At 35.4% G+C, this 12,666-nt stretch overlaps 1 protein-coding gene across 1 annotated transcript in view; it reads right to left on the bottom strand.

Annotated features, from left to right (window-relative positions):
• Window positions 1–1,137: 1,137 nt before the first annotated feature.
• LOC120246219 overlaps window positions 1,138–12,666 on the bottom strand; it is a gene marked incomplete at its 5' end in the record, with an annotated part of 228,496 nt that continues 216,967 nt past the window's right edge. The window contains 2 exons of the mRNA XM_039253656.1: window positions 1,138–1,682; window positions 4,231–4,397. Coding sequence (XP_039109587.1) covers window positions 4,254–4,397 — 144 coding nt within the window. The remainder of the gene's footprint in view (window positions 1,683–4,230; window positions 4,398–12,666) is intronic.

Raw genomic sequence — 12,666 nt, 5'->3', positions numbered from 1 at the left:
TACAACTTCCAATAGGATGCTCTCATGCTGTGATTGTTGAAGTGATAAGTAATTTGCTTTTAATGCCAGCACATACCACCTAGCACCATATTCAACTGAAGGTGGAAAAGCACTCATTTTTTATCCACTTGCTCAACTGACACTTAGTGTAATCTATCTATTGTCACTGAGCTTAATACAAGGAACATTTTATGGATCTTGCTTTCAAATTTACAGCAAGCACTTAAATTTTTAATTTCTTTTTATTTATATTTTTATTCCTTAAAAGAATTTAATTTCAAATGGAAAATCTATTTAGGTGATAAGAACACAGTAGGTACTAGCAAAAGCAATCTACTGAAAGGATTTTTTTAATTTATAGTTTTCAATTATAGCCATATTTTGTATTCTGTATTATTTCTAAATGCGAGAAAAATATCAATGTGAATGACACACATTAATTAGTAACTAACTATAATACTAGAAATAAAGTTATCAATGAAATTATTAAGTAAATATGCATGAATTTATACATAAAACAAAGCTTGTATTACTAACAGATTCTTAAAAAATAATTATGAGCATTATAAACTATCCTCAATATACTAAGGGAAATGATGACTGGATCCATAGATAGATGAGAGAGAGAGAGAAGAAAGAAAGAAAGAAAGAAAGAAAGAAAGAAAGAAAGAAAGAAACTAAGAAAGAAAGAGAGGAAGATAGTCCTTCAGAAATCTATCTTGAATTTTATTTACCTCTTCCTTTTTTAGTAATTTTCTAAAAGTTCTTATTTATTTTTTGAGATAGAGAGTATGTGTGAGTGGGGAAAGGGCAGAGAGAGAGGGAGGGAGAGAATCCTAAGCAGGCTGTATGCTGTCAGCATGGAGACTGACATGGGGCTTAATCCCATGAACAGTGAGATCATTACCTCTACCTTGAATTTTAACATAACACTTTGCACTGTGTATAAATATGTGCACTCTGTTAAGGGGATTATATACTAGAGTGTCACATGTTAGAATCTGTTCTGGTAGACCATCTATTTACAATGACCACTCCATGGAATTATCATTTGTTAATTCATAAAGATGAATTTTTTTAATTCAAAATTCACCAAAGATGAGAGAAATTTATTTTAAGAGTAAAAAGTTCCTTTATTTTCTTTTTTCTATTTTTCTGTTAAGTACTTAACTACACATGTACATGCAAAAAAAAAATCTAAATTAAATAGGTCATCTCAATACCAATGCAAACATGATATTTACTTCAGGGATAAGATAGTGGCAAATTCTTGAGTGTTGGATTGCACTGAGGCCATGAATATTCAACAAGCAGAGAACTCTTGAAAAAACATGGTAGTCACTCTCTACCCAACACACATACACACACACACACGGGCACACACGTACACACACATACATAAGCATGCAAACACACACATCACATTACAAAAGTGTTAGAATGACTCATATGTTAAATCTATTACTTAATGCTTAATGGTCAGTAAGGTAAGTTCAATTGCAAGGAAAACATATCTAAAGCAACGAGAGCAAAAGACTTCATTTAAAAATACTAAACAAACAACTCATATGTTACAATAATGTAGTAAGAGACTCCTTGGATGTGAACCTGGGCATCTTTCAGCGGCCAGAAAATATTACTTTTCTTAATTATGCCATTTCTTCCATTGGGACCACCAATTCCTAAAGGAAACACAAGAATGAAAAGTAAGGGTTTTTTTGTTTGTTTTTGCCGGTGTATGTATTGTTTATTCAATTCACTGACATACAGTACAATAAATATAAAGTCAAGTGAAACTTGACCCATCACTTTCATCTTTCATCCAAGAAAAACTTACTGAGCACTTAGTAGTTCAAAGTACAGTATTACAGACTGAGGAGGGCAAAAGTAAATAAACGAAGCAATGATTCCTGCCCCCATAAAGCTTACATTTTAGTGAAGGGAGTATAAATAAAAGTAGCAGCCTTAAAAAATCAGTAGTCAAAAATAAAATCAGTAGGCATTTTTATTAATTCAGTCCAGTGAATGACAGCTGAGTAAAAAAATTACCATGTCATTTGTTCAACTATATTTATCAACTTGAAATAAGGATCTAATGAAATGTAGCTCAAGATGCAGAAATCTAATTGTATACATCTATTCTTCCTCAGTACATTTTGTGCTGATACAAGTCTTTCATAGAATTTATTTTATTGCACTGCCACCCCCTTCCTTCTGGCTTTCTTTATACTATAACTGACAACACCATAAAGACCTGGCCTTTATCACCACCACACCCTCATTGTTTTTCACACCATCCTTTCAACAGCAAATATTCATTAAGCTCCTGAGTTGTGACCAGCATTCTTCCAAGTTCTGTTAATAGGAAGGTACAATAGAAAAATTCTGTCCACAGGTAAGCCATGTTGTAATGGGGAAGGCTTAAGTATGCAATTAGAATACAAAATTGTTAAGTGAAAACAGAGGTAAGAGCCTGGTGATCAAAACTGTAACAAATTACAATTGCAGGAATGGAGGTGAGTAAGGAAAAAGATCAATGATAGTGACATTCAAGTCTCATCTTTTTTTTTTTTAAGTTTATTTATTTTTGAGACAGAGACAGAGCTTGAGCGTGGGATAGGGGCAGAGAGAGAGAGGGAGACGCAGAATCCGAAGCAGGCTCCAGGCTCTGAGCTGTCAGCACAGAGCCCGACACGGGGCTTGAAGTCACGGACCACAAGATCATGACCTGAGCTGAAGCGGATGGCTTAACCAATTGAGCCACCCAGGTGCCACTCAAGTCTCATCTTTTTTTTCTTTTTTAATATTTTATTTATTTTTGAGAGAGAGATAGAGACAGCATGAGCAGGGGAGGATCAGAGAGAGAGGGAGGCACAGAATCCGAAACAGCCTCCAGGCTCTGAGCTGTCAGCACAGAGCCCGATGCGGGGCTCGAACCCACGAAATGCGAGATCATGACCCGAGCCGAAGTCGGACGCTCAACCGACTGAACTACCCAGGCGCCCCTTGAGTCTCATCTTAAAAGGTGAATTGAACTGCCTGAGGTGTGCCTGTGTGTTAATTTAAGCTATTAAAAGGCGTTTGGAATATTTATTCAATAATATTCAAGATATTAATGTATATTGATCTGCCTTCAAAAATAGCCAAATAGGAAGAAAAATATAGACAGTATATGCATGTGCTAATCTCAGCCAATAGAGGGAACACCTTGTATAATCCTTAATGCAGTCATCTTGTGTAAGATTGAAGATACCATCATAGACAATGATTAAAGCCCAGAATTGAAAATCACCAGGAGCAGATGTGTTCACGTTTCCTAATTATAAGAATTAATTTTGATGCTTCTATAACATTGAGAGAAGTGTTTTTTCAATATCTGTTCACCCTTCGTTAAAGGCGCAGAGAAAGATCAGGGTGAACAATCCACTGTATTTATTGCTGTATGGTGAGGGAAGATTCTTCATGATGCAAGACTTTCTATGACCCGTCTACCCTCTGATGGTTCATTGTCCATTTGTGACCCTAAATCCCACTCCAGATCTTCAGTTGAAAGCAAGGAAAAAGAAAAGGGCTAATATAAGAACCGAAAAGTTCTTGTGCTACTTGCTCCCTTTAAAAAGAGCTGAGGTATATGCAGGGAGCCCATATCTGAGCCAGACATTTTGGGATTGGTTGTTGTTATCTTAGAACACAAAATATATGCTCTGCAAACCTACTCATTGAAGGGACTTTATTCTTATTATTTACTTTTTTCCATTTTTTTCTTGAAGTTCCCTCTAAAGAAATGAGATTTTTCAGCTACATAGAAAGGAAAGGGGATTTATTTGGCGTTGGTTATATCATGGTCTAGCCATTTCTCTTACTCCCTCCAAATGAAAGAGTACCACTTTTAAAAGAAAATGAAAAATGGTCGTAGCACTCTGCAAATCCTGCGGTAGTCAAGTATTTTTTTCTAAACTAATGACTGGTAAGATTCTGCACTCTCTGAAAAACATAGTCGAGATGATCATGACTTCTAGTTGCTGTTACAAATACCGGTTATTGACTTACAATAAAGTGCGTTATTATAAGGCGGTAGGTTGAAAGGAAGTTGGACTGGTCTGACCATGACTTGCATGCCACCCTGAAGCTTTAAGAAAACAAGAACAAAATACCACTTGGTGGCTCCTACTTAGTTGATACACTCACATTCAGCGGAGTTAAATGTTTACTCAGTAGGAAAAAAAATACCTTTTTATTTTAATGGCTTCTTTTCATTTCTCCTGATTTAATGTCAAAGGAGCCTTTGTACCGTCCGTTGTACCATCTGATGTACCATCCATTTCACCTATGTGCTTCTGAATTGCTGTGGCCACTTCTGTGGGGATAATCCTGAGGCCACTGATATCACCAAACACCTGAGAAGTGGTGATGAAATGGCACATATTAACCTAATATGTTTCAAAGAGATATTTAGGTGGAACAAACAAATTCTGTGACTTCCTTATTCCCCCCTTCACCCCAAAAATTACAGCCTGGAAATCATCTGAAATGCCGTATTGTTAACCTAACTCCACAGTCTGAATAGAAGCTTACAATTAAGGTTTTATGGTTCAGTTTCACTTCTGACTTCAGCAATAATTGTATAACACACCAAAAACATATATTAAAATTTGTATGTCATTTTCTAATATAGAGTGTGAGGTCATAATTAGCAATTAAGACATTTGGAAAGTAGAATATCCTAATTCTATGGAAGCCAAAAATACCAAAATCAAATACAAGATGGGGATTTTCTTTCTTTCTTTTTCTTTCTTTCTTTCTTTCCTTCCTTCCTTCTTTCTTTCTTTCTTTCCTTCCTTCCTTCCTTCCTTCTTTCTTCCCTTCCTTCTTTCTTTCTTTCTTTCTTTCTTTCTTTCTTTCTTTCTTTCTTTCTTTCTTTCTTTCTTTCTTTCTTTGCCTTTAATAACTTTTGTGTGATGAAATGGATTGAAAACAAAACTGTTTTTGAATGGGGGGAAACACATGGCAGCATTCCTTTCAATAGCAACTCATTGTCCCTAGAAAAACTTTCTGTGTATACAAGACAAATTATCTTTGAGCACAACTAGCAACCATGCCAACATCTTGTTTCACCTGTCATACACAGTTTGGGTTTATTCTTGGGCTGTTTATAATAATCATCAATTTCACTGACTTCATATGTCCCTCCTACATCCTGAAGGTATCTAGCATTCACAGGCATTGTGCTGAGTGACCATTTTCCCTTAGAACTAATGGCCCCTTGAACCAAAGGCTCTCCTGGTTAGAAAGGCAGGGAGCTACAAATGAATGCATATCTCTAGATAGCAAAGACCACATTTGGTTATTTGACAAGCTCTTCTGGTTACAGAAGCCATGTTTCTCTGTTAACTAGAACTGCTAGTTATTACTAGTAACTACTCTAGAACTACTACTGCAACTCATAAATCATAATAGCAAGCCAATCAGAAAACCGTTTTCCAGAAATGGGTCAACAGATGGGTACAGGGGGGAAATCAGAGGAAAAAAAAAATCTCCTTCCAAGATAATAATTATTAAGAATGATCAAAGCTTAGAGCTATACCACAATACAAAAAGGATACTATTAAGAATGAAGCCAACGGGGGCGCCTGGGTGGCTCAATCAATTGAGCATCTGACTTCGGATCAGGTCATGATCTCACGGTTCGTGGGTTCGAGCCCCGCATTGGGCTCTGTGCTGACAGCTAGCTCAGAGCCTGGAAACTGTCTTTGGATTCTGTGGCTCCCTCTCTCTCTGACCCTTCCCTGCTCACGCTGTGTCTATCTCTCTCTTTCAAAAAATAAAATAAAACATTAAAAAAAAAAGAATGAAGCCAACATAGGTGGAAATAAAGGAGAGAGAGAAAGCGAGGGAAGAAAGAGAGAGAGCTGACAACATTCATTGAACTCCCGAGGTCAGTCATTCCATTAGAGTATCTATTGTAATTCCCACGTATGTGAGTTAATAAGTACCTTTTGTGATTAAGCAGAAGTAGTTAGGTGTTTGACATTCACAGCTAAATAGGTTAAGAAAAATAAATCTCTTTGGACACCTTGATTTTTCCTGTCTTGTTGAATCTCTCTTACAGACTTTGTTACAGTCCGCTTCCCCCATGGTATCTAAACTTTTGTGGTCCTTTTGCATTATTTGCTTCTCTGTCACTCTTCTTAACTGTCTCTTATATGTATTCTTTATTACACATCTTTCTTTCTACTTCTTTGTATATAATCTTTAGAAACCTGAATTTCTTGGGAAATATTTGGTGCCACAATAGCACCTTTGAGATGGCTGTTTTCTTTCTTTTCAAGACTATCTAAATATACAAGTCAGAATCACCATTAGAGAGCTTTGTCCATGTTTCTTGAGATATCTTTCCTTTTAGATCTTCATATGGTAGATGACACCAATTGTCAGAACTCCTGAAATGCATATTCTTAGTATCAAACTGGGTGGCATTCAACCTCCACCAGAATTAGGAATAACAAAAAGACAAGATCCCTTTCTCCAGAGTTTCCTGTCATTCACAATCTTTCTTTGTGGTTGAGGATTAGATTCAGAGAAACAAACTCGATCATCATATTGTCTTCTAAGAAATGAATTATTGGGATATCTCTGTACTCAACCATATTCCTATGGCTCCATCCATTGAAATTTCTTAAAGAGTCCAGAGTCTGTGGGTAAGAAGGGACCTGTGTGTAGGATTGGTTTTGTTGGCTGGAGATTTGAGGAACTTCTCCAGTTATCATCTGGACTAATTACCTGGAAGTATCTCTCATTGACCCAAAGCAAGTAGCTTTCTGGCTCATTTTGATCCTTCTCATGTGCTCCTACAATTTTAATAGTTCCCTCTGTACTCATTATGGAAGTATCCAAATTTACTTCTTTAAATGAGTTGTATGTGTTGTGTGAATATACATCAATGCTTCGGTCTGAGAGGTTTGGGGAAAAGGGAATAAGAAGATAATTAGCCTTGAATATATTGCTAAAGATACTTGTTTGTTGTCACTTCTGAGTCAACTGGTGTGTACGACAGTTCTTTCCAGTTACTGCAAATGTGACTTTAGAGTGGTTTTAGGATTTTTAATTTTTATCCATCTGTATGGAGTCATTTATTTCAAGTGTTTGTTCTAGAAAAATAAGCTAATAATATAATTATACTTATTTTATTTTATGGGCTTCATTGAATACCGGGAAGAAACATTGCTAGAAAATAGACACTACAAACAAGTACGATCGCATAACAAACCAGCATTGAAATGTGCCATGCTTTGAAAATACATGCTAGCCATGTATCATTTTTCAAGGTAGAACGTGACCCTGAGCTGTAATAGCGATGTGATCTCTTATTTCAAACATAATGCTATCTAGGTTAAAGAAAGTGAAAATTTGACTATAGCCAAAAAAATTACTAAAATGTTGGGCAAACTTCATTCAATGTAATTGTAGCTATGTATTTGTTCATCTTTTCCGGAGGGCTATTGGCATCTATCTGTCATCTACCTATTTATCTATCATCTATCTATCATCTATCATCTATCTACCTGTCATCTATCTACTAATCTACCTATCTATCTATCTATCTATCAATCATCTATCTATCATCTATCTATCTATCTAAATCCATAGCAAATATACACATAAATGTCTATCCTTTTAAACTGTCATATTTTTGACCTAGTAGTTCCACTGTAAGAATATAACTTCAAGCGATAATCCACAAGGTCAATGGAAATGGCTGAAAAGGGAACTCCAAATGCAGCCCTTGTATAAAATACAACAACAACAACTACAACAACAACAAAGAACAAAAATTCTCACAATCAACTATTTTGGATAGAACAATTTCTGGTGAATGATGTGGCTGAGGTTGACACCCTTAAGGACTTAACTAGCCATTCAGGCTCCCACCTGAGTGTTGGAAACTCAGGATGTGAGCAAGTGGAGTTCAAGCATGGGTATCTCGGTGCCATTGCTAGACAGTGTGGCTGGCAAAGGGTTTCCGCAGAGACAGACGAGGATCTTTTAGGCCTCATGGGGCTAGTGCTCAACAGTGAGGCCTGTGCTGAGCAGAGAATGGCACATGTGAGTTCCTTCTGTCTTGTGTCTGAAACATGGCTGGCCCTTTTTTGTATAAAGAAGTCCCTGGAATTCTTAAAAATTGTGTGGGTAAACCAGGCCAACAGAAAGACATAGTGTATTACCTGCTAATAAGGGTAGGTATATCTTCAAGTGTCTAACTGGACAAATGAAGGCATGTTTATTGACGATTTAGCTGGTGGAATGGGTCATACCTTGCTGCCAAAAACACACTGATAAAGCTTCAGTGAGCAGCCATCATAAATATAGTCAGAAAGAACGGGGCGCATGGATGGCTCAGTCGGTTAAGAGTCGGACTTCGGCTCAGGTCATGATCTCACGGTTCATGGGTTCAAGCCCCACGTCGGTCTCTGTGCTGACAGCTAGCTCGGAGCCTGGAGCCTGCTTCAGATTCTGTGTCTCCCTCTCCCTCTGGCCCTCCCCTGCTCACGCTGTCTCTCTCTCTCTCTCAGAAATAAATAAAACATTAAAAAAAAAAAAAGAAAGAAAGACGAAGAGGAGGAATAATAACCTAGATACAACATTCCAGATAAAGTTTGATTTAATTTGCCTCCTTAACACAGGACACATATATGCATAGCACTAATTCACTGACTGAAGCAACACGGCAATATTTGGAGGCCTCGTTAAACCCATTATGGTTCTGTATTGAAATAAAAAATTTTCTCAGCAGAATTCAAATTGCTATACTTGAAGAACAGCAGTCTGAACTAGGGGTAAAGGGCCTATTAAAATCTATTACAACTGTAGACTTCAAAAATAAATAATACGACACTCTCTAAACGTAATAGGGGGAGTCAACATTGCTGTAGAGAAAGGATGTTTTGCATTTTGAAGAAACAGAACATCGATGTAAATTTCACAAGCAGTTTACTACAGGGGGGATTTATTCTCAGGGATTTAGCGATGATGGGGTGCTGGGAGTGTGACCCTGATGATCACCACAGCTGCGAAAATTATAAGCCAAAACACACACTCCTTTCATTTTTGCAAAAGTACACTATAATCGGTTGTAAAATATTCAGTGTTCTTAAGATTAAATATCTGAATAGAGCTTCTGAAGAAGCAGGTGTCACCTTAAATCTAAAGTCTAGTTTGTTTACTGGCTGTATTTTATATCCTTTAGAAAATGACACCAAATGGCAATAAAATCATTGTAAGTATTCTACAGGGGAATATAAATGCCCTTGGTTACAGTGTACATACCTTTATACATAATTCCAGTTTATTTTCCCCGGAATTATGTTAAATATGTAAAAAGCCTTTTCTTATAAAGGTAAAAATGCTACATGTTTCCAAGTTGTAATTTAGCATTAGTGTCAGAATTGCTTCAGAAAATAAGCTACTGCTACTCTTTCGTTTCTTTTAAGTGTCATTCAGCATACTATATGTGATTTTGCACATAAAATAAGCTTATGTGATTTTTTAGCAGTGTTTAGAAAATGTGAGATTAAAAATAATTTATTGGATACAAATATGTAAAAATAACTGACACTATGCCACTGTTTTCTCACACACCGTTTTAGCATATGATCGTTAAATAATTGTTTCAGGGAATTACAGAAGCATCTGTTGCATAAGCTATTTAGGAGAAACCACAGTATTTCTGTAGGTATGCATTCTTAGAGATTAAAACATCAAAACCTTTGTAGAGAGTTCTTAAGTTAATATTGACACAACTACAAGGTGCATCAAAATATTTTCATAATATTTCTGCATATTGATACAAGGAAAAATAATTAAGTTGACTTTTTTGAGGCTTTTTTTTTCATGAGTGGATTATCTTGAACTTTTTATGTAATTGGGATTAGCCTTATCAAATGGGGTCAAGACAAAAATCATTGATTCTTAGTATCATGACATATTCAAAAAATACTCTTCTCAATCACTTACTTTTGTTTGCATGGATTTAAAATGTACTGTTAATGCAAAACTCAATATTTTTTCCAAACATAGTAACGGGATTCATAAATAAAGAGAAGCATAATTTTTTTTCACATTTCCCCCTTCAAGTTATGGTTCTTAAAATCCAGGTGAATAAGAAAGAAAAACATTCAGAGGTAAAAGTAAATATATTTTTATGGAAGATAAAACATTCAATCATTATCAACTATAGAATAAAGATTTAATTCTTCCCCTTTCTAATATTTATATTAGACATTTAACCAATATATTAGATAATATATTAAGGCTTATTTTTAACACTGATTCTTTATACTTACTATGTGATTTAAAACATTTCCTATGACTTAGAATCATAGGAATTTTTTTCTCTAGCAGGTCAGATGGGTATCCATTATTGTTGATAGATATACGAATATAATAATAAAATAAATCCTTTCTATGGTTTCCATAAGTTCTAATAGTTTGAAGAGTCAAAGGAGATCAAAGATGCTGAAAATAATTTTATGTCTAAGTATTTTCAGAAATATGTATTTGACCATGTTTTTCTTATATACACCAAAAATATGAAGTCTGTAAAAACCAGAAACTGTTAATAAATGATGGTCTCAAATTATGAGTATAAATAAAGTATAGGGAAATTTAATCATTTCAGAAAAAACCCTGTAGAATCTCTAAAATGTTTCTAACTACCATCTTGATATACAATAAGTAGAACCAAAACTGTTCTTCATGATTTTCTATGAAAACCAAACATAGTTACACTAGCATTAATTTAGTTACAAAAAGTTAATATTTTGACCTTATTATTGAAATCCCTTTCTACAAATCTACTGTATCTGTAATTTATTGTATTGAAATTTGTTGTATTTATTTAAAAATTATAATGTGCTAATTTTAAAAAAATGTTATTATTTTTCTCTTACAGGTAACCAATAATAATATATATATGGTCAATTAAGCCTGATGTGAGAATTGTCTAGTTTAGTTTTGTGAAAAGCAAAAAATCTTCTAGCAACTTATACTGACCCAATTATTATGGACAAATAAAATCACTTATTTTGACACACACATATGGGAATAACATTTTTATCATGTTTTTCAAATAATATAATTCATATATATTTAAAAGATTAGTAAATGTGCCTTCTTAAGACTTTTCAGTATTACTTAATTAGAACAGGAAAATGTCTTATAAGTAATATTATATTCTAATACTAATCTGATTATTGATTTCCTCTTTGCTCTTACATTCTGATTCTCTTTTAGTATGTTTCTTATAATAGGGTCTAAGTTTTAGATGCTACAAAATGATGACCCTCTATAGTTTACAAAAATAGCCAATCCTTCCTGGAGAAAGAAAAAGACAAATATCCGGACCCTATTTAAAAAAAAAAAAAAAAAAAAAAAAGAAGTGGCAACTGTTGAGTTTGAGTTTGAAAACCAGAAGTAAAAGACATTAATGTCCTTGATGTTTTTAATAATATTTTATGCAAAGCCATAACTATTGCTATTACTCTTTCATTTTAATGTATATTTTCAATAATGTCACATAAGCAAATGTGCCCAAAGGACTTGCTGCATCTTTTTATACAGCTTTTGGGCAAAAAATGTAAAGTGGTCCAAATTTAGGGAATGAAAACAGGACTTTCTCCCATTTGTGTGAATAAATTAATTTTACTATTTTCTTTAGGTGAATCTAAAACTGTACACAATAAAAACAATAAGCTACACGAGTGTTGGGTTTTTTTCCCCTTCCCATGTGCAATGCCTTTCACCAAAAGAAAAACGTGGATGGAAGAAATCCATCCTGAAAACAAAAGTGTCATAAACAATTTATGCATTTAATGAATATATTCCAGAGACCCCCCAATTTTCTGTATTTTCCTATTGATTTCTCTTCCACATTAGTGGGTATATTTCTCTCTCTCATACACTCTGCAAATTGGTCATTGTAGTTGATGAATGTGGGAATTGTAAAATTCACTATACTCTTTACTGAAAGATAGGAAACTGAGTTAAACCTGAAAAGTCTGTCATTTGAATGATGTTCCCCCTGCAATTTACTGATTCAAGGACCAAATTCAAGTGCCCCCCCCCAAAAAAACCCCACTCTATGCTTATTCAAAGTGTCATGTAGATTTGCAGGGGACAGTTAGCTTCATCCGCTGATTCATTGAGACAAACAAAGCTGAGGGCCAGTTTCACCCCTGCTCTTTGCACTGTGTGGTAACTGAACTCCATGAGCAGAAGAAAAGCCCAGAGCCAAGTAAAACCCATCTAGTAACAAAATTGTGTTTCCATTTTTCGTTTTTGCCTTTCTTCTCCTGCTGCTTTCTATCAGCAGAGCACTTAACAATCACTAATTGGTTAATGTGTTATTTAGGCAAGGATTAATATTCTCATTTTGCAGACAAGGAATCAGGCTTCCTGCTGTGTATCTCCTGGCCCTGGGTAAGGAGCTCTTCAGACGGGAGATTCAAAGTAGGTGAGCCCATCCTCCTGAGGCCCAGAGACTTGCCTGAAGCCGCTCATCTGGGTCTCACGGAGCCTCTGTGAGATCGCTGAGTTCCTGACTCCCTCTTCTCCGCTCAGACCACCGGGCGACACTGCCTCTAATGACAAAAAAAACCTTTTTCCCATTCC

This window comes from Hyaena hyaena, unplaced genomic scaffold (genome assembly GCF_003009895.1).
Source record: "Hyaena hyaena isolate Hyena2069 unplaced genomic scaffold, ASM300989v1 scaffold_455, whole genome shotgun sequence".
NCBI lineage: Eukaryota > Metazoa > Chordata > Mammalia > Carnivora > Hyaenidae > Hyaena > Hyaena hyaena.
The sequence above is the reverse complement of the archived record's forward strand: the minus strand, read 5'-3'. Positions and strand labels throughout refer to the sequence as shown.